The sequence below is a fragment of the Achroia grisella genome, unplaced genomic scaffold (genome assembly GCF_030625045.1).
Source record: "Achroia grisella isolate CSIRO2021 unplaced genomic scaffold, CSIRO_AGI_Agris_v1 utg2671, whole genome shotgun sequence".
Taxonomy (NCBI): domain Eukaryota; kingdom Metazoa; phylum Arthropoda; class Insecta; order Lepidoptera; family Pyralidae; genus Achroia; species Achroia grisella.
This window is the reverse complement of record NW_026712758.1, coordinates 1,122,317-1,134,545: the sequence shown is the minus strand read 5'-3', so window position 1 is coordinate 1,134,545 and position 12,229 is coordinate 1,122,317. Positions and strand designations below refer to the sequence as shown.

General features: G+C 33.4%; 1 protein-coding gene across 1 annotated transcript; it reads left to right on the top strand.

Annotated features, from left to right (window-relative positions):
* The first annotated feature begins 744 nt into the window (after positions 1-744).
* On the top strand, positions 745-12,229 carry LOC131842907 (sarcosine dehydrogenase, mitochondrial). Its single transcript, XM_059191480.1, has 16 exons — positions 745-942; positions 1,515-1,625; positions 2,823-2,965; positions 3,269-3,481; positions 3,932-4,055; positions 4,513-4,721; positions 5,392-5,575; positions 6,098-6,188; positions 7,790-8,042; positions 8,618-8,737; positions 9,063-9,205; positions 9,720-9,825; positions 10,417-10,565; positions 10,984-11,258; positions 11,551-11,717; positions 11,863-12,229. Exons 1-16 carry the CDS (start codon positions 816-818, stop codon positions 12,187-12,189), a joined length of 2,742 nt encoding a protein of 913 aa, XP_059047463.1. The 5' UTR covers positions 745-815; the 3' UTR covers positions 12,190-12,229.

The following is a 12,229-nucleotide window of genomic DNA, read 5'->3' as shown; positions in this document are numbered from 1 at the left end:
AAAAATAATCAGTTAAAATTATTGAAATTCAGAAAAAAGTGAATTGTACTCTCTTCATTTATTTTTATAATAAAGTTCTTAAGTATTTAGCTGCCATACTATAACATACGGAGGATACTTAAGTACTTTATTACTTATGACTATTGTAGAGTAGCGCTATATGAATGCAGATGGTGTATCTACATTAGATTATTTGTTCCAAATGTAAGTATTTCAATGCTTGGGGCGTGCTACATCCATAAAATCATAAAACCACCGCGAATTTGATTTAAAATCTTTATTCTTGTATTAAAAGCGTGTACTATTTTTTGGAAATAAATTTAAGTTTTTGCGATACATAATATTTTCATATATATATTGAATTTGATTTAAAATATTATTAGATATTGTGTACTACGAACTTCATTATATTAATTAAGTAACTAAAATACACTAGTTTCGCTGTTGCAGTATTAGATATTGTATGCGCATAATTACCCAGATTAATTTAATTCTAACTGTACGAGGGTGGTCATATCTCAGATAAGAACAAATTAAACCAACACTAATGTAAAGATTATCACACCAAAATTAAATGATCCTACAAATCGACACAGGCAAATAATTCAAGTTTTTTTGCGTCTGAAATTTATATTATAGTTAATCAAATGATATTATACTTAATCCGTCCATTGTCCGATCAGCAATAGGAGACTTTTATCACCATTTTGTTTCCTTCGAGAATTTGTACACATTGCAATGACCTGCGTTTGTATCTCGTCATTCATATATTGATACTGGGACGAACAACACCTAAGCGTTTGATAACAAAAAACATGTTTAAATTTATTAGAGATGGCGGTGTCCGATGTAAAACATCCAAGTATTGGAAAAATATAAAATGCAACAGGTCGGTGACTACAAAATCAGAAGTCGTGGCGTCAGCTGATGTTGTTGTTATTGGTGAGTATGTATAATATAGTAAAGGTAATTGTATATGTAAAAAATATATGCAAGGCGTATATATTATGATTACTTAATGCATTTATAGTTTCAGGTATAAAGTTATGCAATGTTTAGTTTAATTTAGATATTAACAATATGGTGAGAACACAATTCGATCCTATCTTACATACAGGATGTAAATGTAGACCTTTTGTGTGGACCATTTGGAGGTAGTGTTATCTAGATATAAAGTACATAATATTGCCGAAAAAAAATAAAGACAAATAAAATAAACAATCTAAATTTTCCTTTTGCCTAAGACCGACATTTTATTATAAGTGACATAAATTTTTCATATTATACGTTGCGAATATCTCTACTATACCTCTAGTTATAAGCAGTCTTTTTATTTTCTATTAATAAATATTTTTTACTTAAATTGTCCGAAACTGAAAGTTTGGTCCAATAAAAAAAATATAATATAGATCTAATATTTTAAATTTTAGAATAAGCATAATAATATTCACGGTTGCTTACGTGAAATATAAAAATGCACTACGTATTTAAAAGCATGTTGTTATTATTTCAAGGTGGTGGTATAGCAGGGTGCAATACATTATACCAGCTTACGAAGAGAGGTGTGAATGCAGTGTTACTGGAGAGATCGAAACTCACTAGTGGCACTACGTGGCATACTGCCGGTGAGTATATAAATCTCTATTATATACTAATGATACATATATTCAATACATGTATATGTAGGTATTATGAGTATATATGCACTCTGCTCTTGATTCAAATGAGGGCTAGTAGACCCGTATTGTCGTTTGCATCACATAAAATGGGACAATTGAACGATCAATTTAATAACGCGTTCATGAGAGTAGATCGTTGCATCACAGCTATCAGTGGAACGTAAAGAATCATATCGTCTATACGTTTTGTCCAGTAAATATGTTTTTTGTTCCATTATAATCTACTCTATTTAGAAACAGCTTTGATTAATGATGTCATGATTTAATTTTAACAGTGTAAACATAATTTATGTATAACAAAATACATATCAACTTTAACAAATTAGTTACAACAAACTTATATTTCAATATGACATTCACACCAAAATCTTTATCCTAAGGATCTGCATGAAATCTTTTTTTAATGGCTTTATGCTAGAAAAAATTCAATTAGATTTTTCAAAACAGACATTTTGTTTTGACTAAACTCAACATTTTTTATTAAAAAATAATCAATACAAATCCGTTCTTAACTGATGAAGATTTTTGGCGAAATACCCAAAGTCGAGGTGAATGCTATACAAGAAAAGAAAAAAAGACTGATAAAAATATGGCGTACGGTACCTATGAAACAAATATCGTATCGTAGTCGTAATAATATATCGTAATATTTCGAAATACAATTTGAAATAAAAAACTATATAAGCGCGACGAAAATCAAAATGTACGTGTGTGTATACACTTTTAGATGAATGCCTTCTGTGGATACAATTTATTTAATAGACTCCACTTACGTTGGTACACTATGTGACAAATACTCTATTGACTTGTTTTCTTTTCATTGATAATAACTTGTTTGTATGTTATTGTTTATCACACATATATTTACCCGTTCCGTTCACATATTACCTATCACTGAGCGAGGTAGACAGAGAAGAGTGGTGGTTGAACATGAAATGGTAAACTCGCCTACTCTAACAATATACATAAGTTTCGATCCCCGTTTGAATTGAACGGAGGATCGATCGGAGGGGGTAGTACTAATATTTATCTTCAATAATTTATTAATTGTATTATTATAATGTTATCCCCCTTCATTTCAGAAATCACCTATTAATATTAATTGACCTGTCTACTTTAATTATTGGAATTACTTGTTTGTAGGTCTGGTATGGTCGTTAAGGCCTTGCGACTTGGAGGTTCGTCTATTACGCGACTCAAGGAACGTTTACAACAATTTAGCGAATGAGGTTGAGGACTACGCCGGGTGGATCAACAATGGCGGAATGTTCATTTCGCGAAGTAAGGTAACATCTATTGTGAAATATATGTAAACAAGGTTTTTTATGATATTTTCTTATTGACAGCAATGCTCATATGCCCAGATTTGGGTATATAAAAATACAATGTGGCAACGGCAAATGTCGTTTTAAATTGGTTTGTTATTGGTCTTTTAATCAATCAAGAATTAGTCAGAAATATATACATATAATTTTTGTTTGTTGTTGTTGTCGCTGATCTGAATCAGGGTGGCAAATATCTACAATTGTAATACAATAAGATTATAGTTAAATTTTATGGCAAATAATATAGTTATTATTTTTATACAGGTTCGCACTCAAGAATATATGAGACTACACACTCTAGGAAATGCTATGGGTATATCTAGTCAAATTTTAGACCCCAATGATGCTCAGAAAATAGTTCCTATTTTAGACCCTTCCGTATTTCAAATGGCTTTGTACGTCTCCGAAGATGGAACTATAGACCCAGCAATGGCATGCAGTGCACTCATCAAAGTTGCAACGCAAAATGGCGCCAAGGTAACTTTTTAATATAAAATAATTATTAAGATATTTTAACAACCTGGAGCATGTAATACGAAAATTTGACGTTCATACTTCTTTTCTCACGGTAATTCCGTGAGAAAAGAAGTATCAACGTTAAATTCTTGTTTGTATATATATAATATATATATATACGGTGGATAGGAATACTGTAAACAATTCACATTAAGGCCTTAATGATGATTGTGAACAAATAAAACATCAAATTAACCTGAAGCGATTGTAAACAAATAAAACTTGATCATTGAATTAAGGCCATCCGCGTGCGCCAACAGATGATTGTCATTATAAGATGATAAGTATAAAACATCAAATTGAATTCCACTATGGTTTCGAGGGTGGGTAGACCTAACATGTAAATTGGGGCGTTTACTGCTTAATAAATAATATACTTGATATTGTTTTAATAATAAATTATTGTTTTAGGTATATGAGGACTGTCCTGTCATAGATATTCATTACACTCACAACTTGCTTGGAAACAAAGAAGTGACTGGAGTTCACACCGACAAAGGATTTATCAAAACCAAATGTGTTGTTAATTGTGGAGGTAATTAATAAATTAAATTTTTGTTGCAACCCAGCATACTTAGAAATAGAAGTAATCCTACTTACTTTTAACCACTTTTGAATGTCATTTTGTATGATTCTATTACCAATTATTTATTATTGCGAAACTATTACCTAAAATAAATATATATATATATATCGCTAGGACTTTATAATACATATATATATTAACAAATTAAACAGTAAGGAGGAATGTTGTAATCGGTGTTTATTTTATTCTTAAATCAGATAATATTAAGTCCAACATACAAATTTTAAGTACCAATATTTCCCAAAAACCATACGTCTAAATATGTGAAAGTGTTAAAAAATAAAATTAATTAATAACGAAAATACATTACATTAACAATTTAACGTACTATAATTATTTTTGTTGTTCATTCAATAACAACAAATACCTTTTCTATTGTTTAGCTTTAAATATATTGTTATTGCAGGTGCGTGGGGCCCCAGAGTGGCCAGGTTCGCTGGGATACCATCGCTGCCTCTCGTGCCATTCAAGCATTCATATGTAGTCTGTGACGCGATCCCAGAGATACGCGGTTGTCCCAACATCAGAGATCATGACGTTAATTTATACTTGAAAATGCAAGGCGAAACTGTCAGTATTGGAGGATACGAAGGCAACCCGCATATGTTGGACCAGGTAAGAAAGTTTAATGAATAAAAAAACTCAGGATAATTTATATCTCAGCGCCATCTAGTCCCAAATTGAGAAGAGCTTATACTAAACCGATCGTCTTTACCACTAACTTTGTTTACGTGCAATTTATTTTATTGTTTTAAATCCTATTATACAACATTTATGGTTTGACCAAAACGAATGATTGACATCATAAATACCTAAAAATAATTAGTAATTATGACGAAATCCGGTCGATACAATGTTGTTCTTAAAATTACACTATACCTCCTTTAAGTCATACGATATCTAATAAAAAAGAATCAACAAATTACGGGGAATCTACATGCTTTGGAATATTATTCTTTTGGATTCAGTGTCTATGAGCCAAATTGGATACACTTAGTATGTAGCATGCTTATTGTTGGATTATTCTAATTATGTCTGGAGCGAGATCATACAACTATACAAACCAGGAATAATTGTATATGTATATATATCTCCCAATAGGGCTTACAAACAAGTCAACTGACATATAAAAAAGAGGTATCAAAAGAATTCAAATATATTTATAAAAAGAACGGTGGACAAGCTGCCAGCAACACTAAACAGCACTAACGAAAATTCCAGTTGGTATTTTAGTGAAATCGATATAAATATTTATAATTAAAATTTCATTTCTATTGTCCTGAAGGTTCCCAATAATTTGCAATTTCACCTATACGAATTAGATTGGGATGTATTCGGGGTGCACATGACTAGCGCTACCACCCTGTGCCCTAAGCTGGGTAAGATTGGTATAAAGAGTACGGTATGCGGACCGGAATCCTTCACGCCTGATCACAAACCGCTTTTGGGAGAGGACCCTAATGTATTTGGTAAGTAGATACCTATATTATGTGTGTTTTTGTATGCATATTCAGGCACGTATTTTATTATGACGAAAAAGAATTTCTTTTATGTCAAATAATTGCAATGAGAAGCATGCTGTTAGCTTGATGGTAAACAGCACCCCTCGCCTATATATACGAACATTACATGTTCCATTGACTGCCTTTGTGGTCTAGCGGTTTAACACACCGCCTTATATCCGATGGGGGCGGTTTCGATTCCACGCATATTAAAAACGAGTAGGATTTTTTAAAATTATTTTTATATCAGTTCTCTTGTTGTCTTCAATACCGATAGCACCTGGTTAGCTTGCTACTAGATGGCGCTGTGTGGATTGTCAAATATATTATTATTATTATTCAAGAGGACTAATATGCCATGCCATGCCAACAAGCAGGACTTGCAATTTCACTGCTAAATCATAGCATTGTTGCCATTATATTTATTTACAGTCAGGTATAAGAAAGTAGCAATTAACGATTTTATCATGAACACCACTATTGTTTTAGGTCTATATCATAACTGCGGTTATAACTCGGCTGGTATGATGTTCTCTGCTGGCTGCGGAATTCAAATGGCTGAATGGGTCATCTCCGGAAGGTGAGTGATTACATTTAATGAGAAAGTGACGTACCTATTGCATTGTTAGTTGATAGTCACAAACGATAAATGAACATTATTTATTAATAAACAGTAATCATAACATTTATTATTAGTAATGTGGTTTATCATAAATTACGCAATTAAGTATTTACATTTTATTTACTGAGAATAGCTAATGAATAAAAATAAATATAAACAAGTTATCCAATTCGTAGTGTAGGTAATTGACATAGTTAACGATAAGGCTATTATTATCTTACCTAAAAATATTTAGACTGCAATGTTTTTTACTACTCATTAAAATTACCTAGATTTTTGGATTTACTCAAATCTGTAATTGTGGACAAATGGTGGGAAGGGTATTGTTAATATTGAGGACTAGGAACCCATTGCTAGCAATATACCAGGTTAGCACACTCCACGCGGTTCCCCTTGGAAACCATTGTGATTCCAAATTACTTAACCAAACTGACCTGATGTTATTCTCGTCTTATCGTCCTCCACTGGTACCCCGCCAGCGTAAACCGTTAGCGCAGGTGGCTCCATCAGTCCATTATCAACCACAGCTAAAACTGTAAACAAATATATATATATATAAGTATGAACGTCCCTAACCGTATTAGAACCGTATCTATCGGCCGATAGGAATCAATCAAAGAAGTTAACTTAACTAACTTCAATACCTATGCCTACATAAGAATTGTTTATATCTTCATTCTTATTATTGCTTTTTCTAATGGACGCAGTAATAAAGAAATAGATGTGTAATGTTTCTTGAATATCATATTCTATTGTTGGGTCAGCTTTTTGAATGTTTATTTGTGTACAATCTGCAAGCTACATAAGGTTATCTGAAGGCGTAACTCTCTGAACTCTGGTATAATTTTCATATAATGTTTGTTACTGGCTGTCTAATGGCTAGTATAATGAATACTTTGTTTATTTTATAACATAATATAGTACCTACCTAAATCAATAGTATTGAATAAGTTATAAGGTGTAACTTAAAGAAAGGTACAAATCTAAAATGGACGTCGTTGCCGTACTTAGACGACATTAGATATTTGCACTATAATGACTAGTAGGCTTTTTCCAAAAGCGCAAAAGTTTTTGCTATCTTTCCAGCCTTCTAGGAATGACCTCATTTTTATTACAAGGGTATGCGAGACAGACATATAGCGATGTACATATATAATTTACCCTAGTTATTTTAAGGTAATACGCTGTTCTCGAGACTAGTCGTAAATTCGTCCTTAATCTGCGTTATATATCAGCATTGTTATATAACATACCCACACCCATAAATAGAGTATAAGTATACCTATACGTTATATTTCTTCTGGGGAAGGGGATTGTTAGTACCTAATGTGGATTAATAACCACTGTTAGGTTGACCTCGACGCTGTTTATCCTGGAAATAATGAATATTGAAATGCTGAATGTTAAATGCCTGATGAATTTCACACGATAGACTAATTGATCTGACCTCATACTCATCTTATCACCCTCCATTGGTTCCTCGCCATCGTATACCGTTGGCGCAGGCGAGTACACCATTTCATAAAAAGAAACGTAATTTCTTATTCTTATGCTCGCAGACCACAATACAACATGTTCACATTTGACATCCGACGATTCACCCCCGGCCAGATTTCGCGCGCCCATTGGTGCCGTGAGAGTAGCCATGAGGCTTATGTGCGGAATTATAGTATTGTGTTCCCACACGACGAGCGTTTAGCCGGCAGGGACTCTAGCCATGACGCCCTACATCAGGAATTGGTCGATGATGGCGCGGTCATGCAGACAAGGGCCGGGTGGGAGAGACCAGGGTTCTTCATGCCGGGAGAGAAGGTAAAACTAAACTTTTCAAAGGTTCGAGTCTTTTAATCATGTCATTTTGCATTGTAGCCACTTATGCAAATCATTATTATATTAATTTACGTGTCAATTTTCGTCGTCTCTTCTATAAAATTCAAGATAATGCTTTATAGGAAACATCAACAGCATTATAAATATAATAGTTATGCCTTCGGTTCCACTTGGGTGAAATTTATTGCAAAGTTTCATTAAAATCCATTCATTCGTTTTTGTAAATATTTGATATTAGTACCGATATTTTTTTAAATATATATATAAGTATGTATACAGAAAATATCCAGAACTATACACATTAATACAAATGTTTCTATTGCTCGTGGATCTAACATGCTACTATAGAAAGGTAAGGCAATGTTTTAAACCGTTACACCACGAAGATCATCAATAATACATATACCTACATAATTTAAAATTTTGAACTATTTATTGTTTAATTGATAGTCTAGTGAGTAATATGCGTTGTAATAATGTGGGTGCTTCTTCCACTTACGAAAGAACTTATATTTTTCCCATAAGTATAAAGTTATATTCCTAATATATTTTTTCAGATAAGAGTTCAGCAGTACGACTGGGGCGGCACCCATGACTATCCCAGGAATGTAGATCAGCGTTACGAAGAAGTTCTCAAAGGAGATTACTCTTTTGGTTTTTCAGAACACCACAACCTTGTATGTAGTTTTTATGTACTGATTATTATTGAATTCCTTTGATTTTGAACTTGGCCCCTTAAAGATGCATGTGTGGAACGCCCCTGGCTCCATGGCCTGGCTTCCACATAGACACATTTGTTTCATACATCTACTATAAAAAGTTTAATAAATTGATTTCCAGACTTTAGTAATAAATACTAATATACATCAAAATATTGACTAGTATTTATTAAAGTTTGAGTAGCAGTTTGATTATTTCTGGAGTAATTCAATTAATTTAGTTTAATCAGTGTATTCAGCATTGTCTAAAAAAATATATATTCCGACCTATTTTTTTTTTCAGATAGGAAAAGAAGCCTTAAGCTGCAGGAACGCGGCTGCTCTCTTCAATATGTCGTACTATGGCAAGTTTTATTTGACCGGTCCTGATGCAGAGCGCACCGCTAATTTGGCTTTTACTGCTGACCTTTCTAAAGATTATGAAAGGTATTGTATACCTAGGCAATAAATATATCTATATAAAAAATCTTTTTATCTTTATTATTATTAGAGAGAAACAGTGAAATCGTGACATGGCAAAAACTGGCAGTTTACCTGTTTGTTTTAATGTTTCACTTAAAAATAGTGGGAAGAAGTAGGATGAAATTTTCACAGAATATTTTGTTATAGGTAAGTAATAAAATATTCTGTGAAAATTTCATCGTCAACATATCGACATAAAGCTGAAAAAATACACTCCAAAGGGGGAATTATAATAATTTTGTAAAAATATTCAACCCACGCTTTTATTAATTCGTTAATTAATTTAATAATATATGGTGTTAGATAGGTGTTTTATTTGTTGTTATCGTTTGATTTTATTATCAATAGAAGGCAATTTACAATGTTCACGCGTATATAGTCTCGGGCACCACTAATTGTTCCATAAAATAAATGCTATTTCAATAGCAATGAGTAGGTTCATTATTATTATTTTATTTTTTGTATTACTAATTTTCAGAGTGGTGTATTCTTTGTTGTTGAATGAGAAGGGAGGCGTTGAAGCGGATGTAACTGTTAGTATTTTGGATGGAGGAAGCGGACAGTTACATGAACCGATTTTTAAGGTATTTATACTTAGGTACTAATTGTAAAGAATAAATTTGCAGATCCCTTACATAATTAGTTGTACATATATTACTTATTATTACTATTGTATAACTGAAGGCAGCAATAATATTAAAAGTAAAATTGAATAATAAATAGTTGATTCCTCTTTATTTACAAGTTGAAAATCAACTGAGCTTACACAATACTTGCATGCGTGATGTGGGGTTCGTTAGTAATGAAAATTAGTACCTTATTGCCAGCACTGATTATCAGGTCGACCTCTCCTTAGAAACTCTCTCCCTTTTCCTAGCTATATATCCCACATAGCGGTGGGGTCAGCTTTCTTTGTTTTTCTCCGCCACTTTATCCTGTCCCGGACATCGCACTTCATCCTGTCTTTAGCAATTACATCCTCTCAACCCTTCCTCGGTCTGTCCCCGTAGAAACTAGCGTGATTAATTCGCCACAATGGTCTAATTGACCTGACTCCATCCTCATCTTATCGTCTTTCACTGGCGGACCACCAGGGTTAGCGCAAGCAGGTGCGTCATTATTATGCCATGCAGGTGTGCCATTAGTATCACTAAAAATACCTTTATGTTTCGTAGGGTCGCGGTTACTATGTTGTCACGAGTGGTTTCAACGCCAACCACACGCTGGCACATTTGCGACGCATCATACAGATCCACAAGCTGCGGGCGACCATCACTGACGTTTCCAAACAACTCTGTATATTGAGTCTACAAGGACCTGACAGGTATTCTGCTTTTTAATGTAATTGGAATTGCAAACAAACTGACGGCCGACCTGATGATTAGGGGTGGCCATCGCCTGTATAAGTACATACTATATATATACATATATAGCACTACGGATATCACGTTCTCATGTGACGCTAGTAATAAGACTAATGCATTGAAAGATCTTACAAATATGACGTTTATTTATCCTAATATAAGTAAAGTGCAAGTGAATTTGTTTGTTTGTTAAACTGTCACGCCCTAACGATTTCAATCAATCGTGAAATTTACTATATAAGTAGCATTTACGATGGAAATACTATATTTATAAAAATAAAGAGAAATATAACATGGCCACACAAATGACTGTACAAGATTTTCCTCAGCAGAATATCCTAATTTACAATATACTATATATTTTTTCTTACTTTACAGTCAACGCATTCTGCAACGATACACCGATTCGGGCCTTTCAAACGACGCTTTCCCCGTACATACGCACCGCAGCATCCAGTTCTCTAAATCACCATGCAGCGCAGAGTATAAAGCCTACACATGCAGAGCGCTGCGCGTGGGCTGGTCAGGCGAGTTGGGCTGGGAGCTACATATACCGTCATCACATGCAATACAAATTTACAAAGCCCTCAGAAATGTTAAAGGTTTACAGAATGCTGGTTGGAGGGCGTTGACTTCACTTAGTGCTGAGAAAGGTCTGTTATGATTCTATTAATGTAGTATTTTAATGCTTTTTGTGATTGAAAAAAACCGAGGGAGGAAAGAATGTTTACTTTATGGTAATTTAAACCTCAACTTTTTGCCTCGGTAAAACACAACTGAACACTTTATGCTACAAGGCTTGCTGAATATTCATGATTTGTTTTAACTCGACTCATTCATTGTTTTATTAATCTATCTAAATTCCTCCTAGGGACAAAAAAGTCAAAAAGGAGTAATGACTATCTATATTCTTATTCGCATAAACATGTGGTATACAAATTTCAGGGTATCATTTATGGAATGCTGATCTGAGGACAGATGATAACCCTATAGAAGCCAACTTAGGTTTTACGTGTCGTAAAGATGGCGAATACATCGGTAATGAACAAGTTACTAAAGCGAAGAATAATGGAGTTACCAAGAAATATACATATTTTACACTTGATGACAAGGTACAGCACCATTGTGTAGTAAAAGAATAAATTAACGTTTATATTTGATTTATAAAATAATGTACTTTTATATGTATTTAACTTTTAATTTGTATGTTCACGAATGCTATTTTAAATGTTATCAAATGTTTATATTTACTTGTAGGTTGCTCTATTTGGTCAAGAAGCTGTATTTAGAAATGGCGTGCCAGTTGGTTACCTAAGAAGAGGAGAATATGCGTATTACCTTGACAAATCTATTGGTATCGCATATGTAACCAATAAAGGATCAGAGGTTACAGAAAACTACTTAACGGACGGAAACTACGAAATAGAAGTCTTGGGAAAGAGATATAAGGCTAAGCTTCATCTGAGGTCACCATTTGATCCTACAGGCCAGAGGATACTTGGAAAATATGGGGAGCAAGGAATGGATGAGAATATATACGAACCACACGCCGGACAAAATGAAAGAGCCGGTGGTAGTGAATAATTAGCAGTTGTTATCTCATTAAATACGTAATTTATAATAA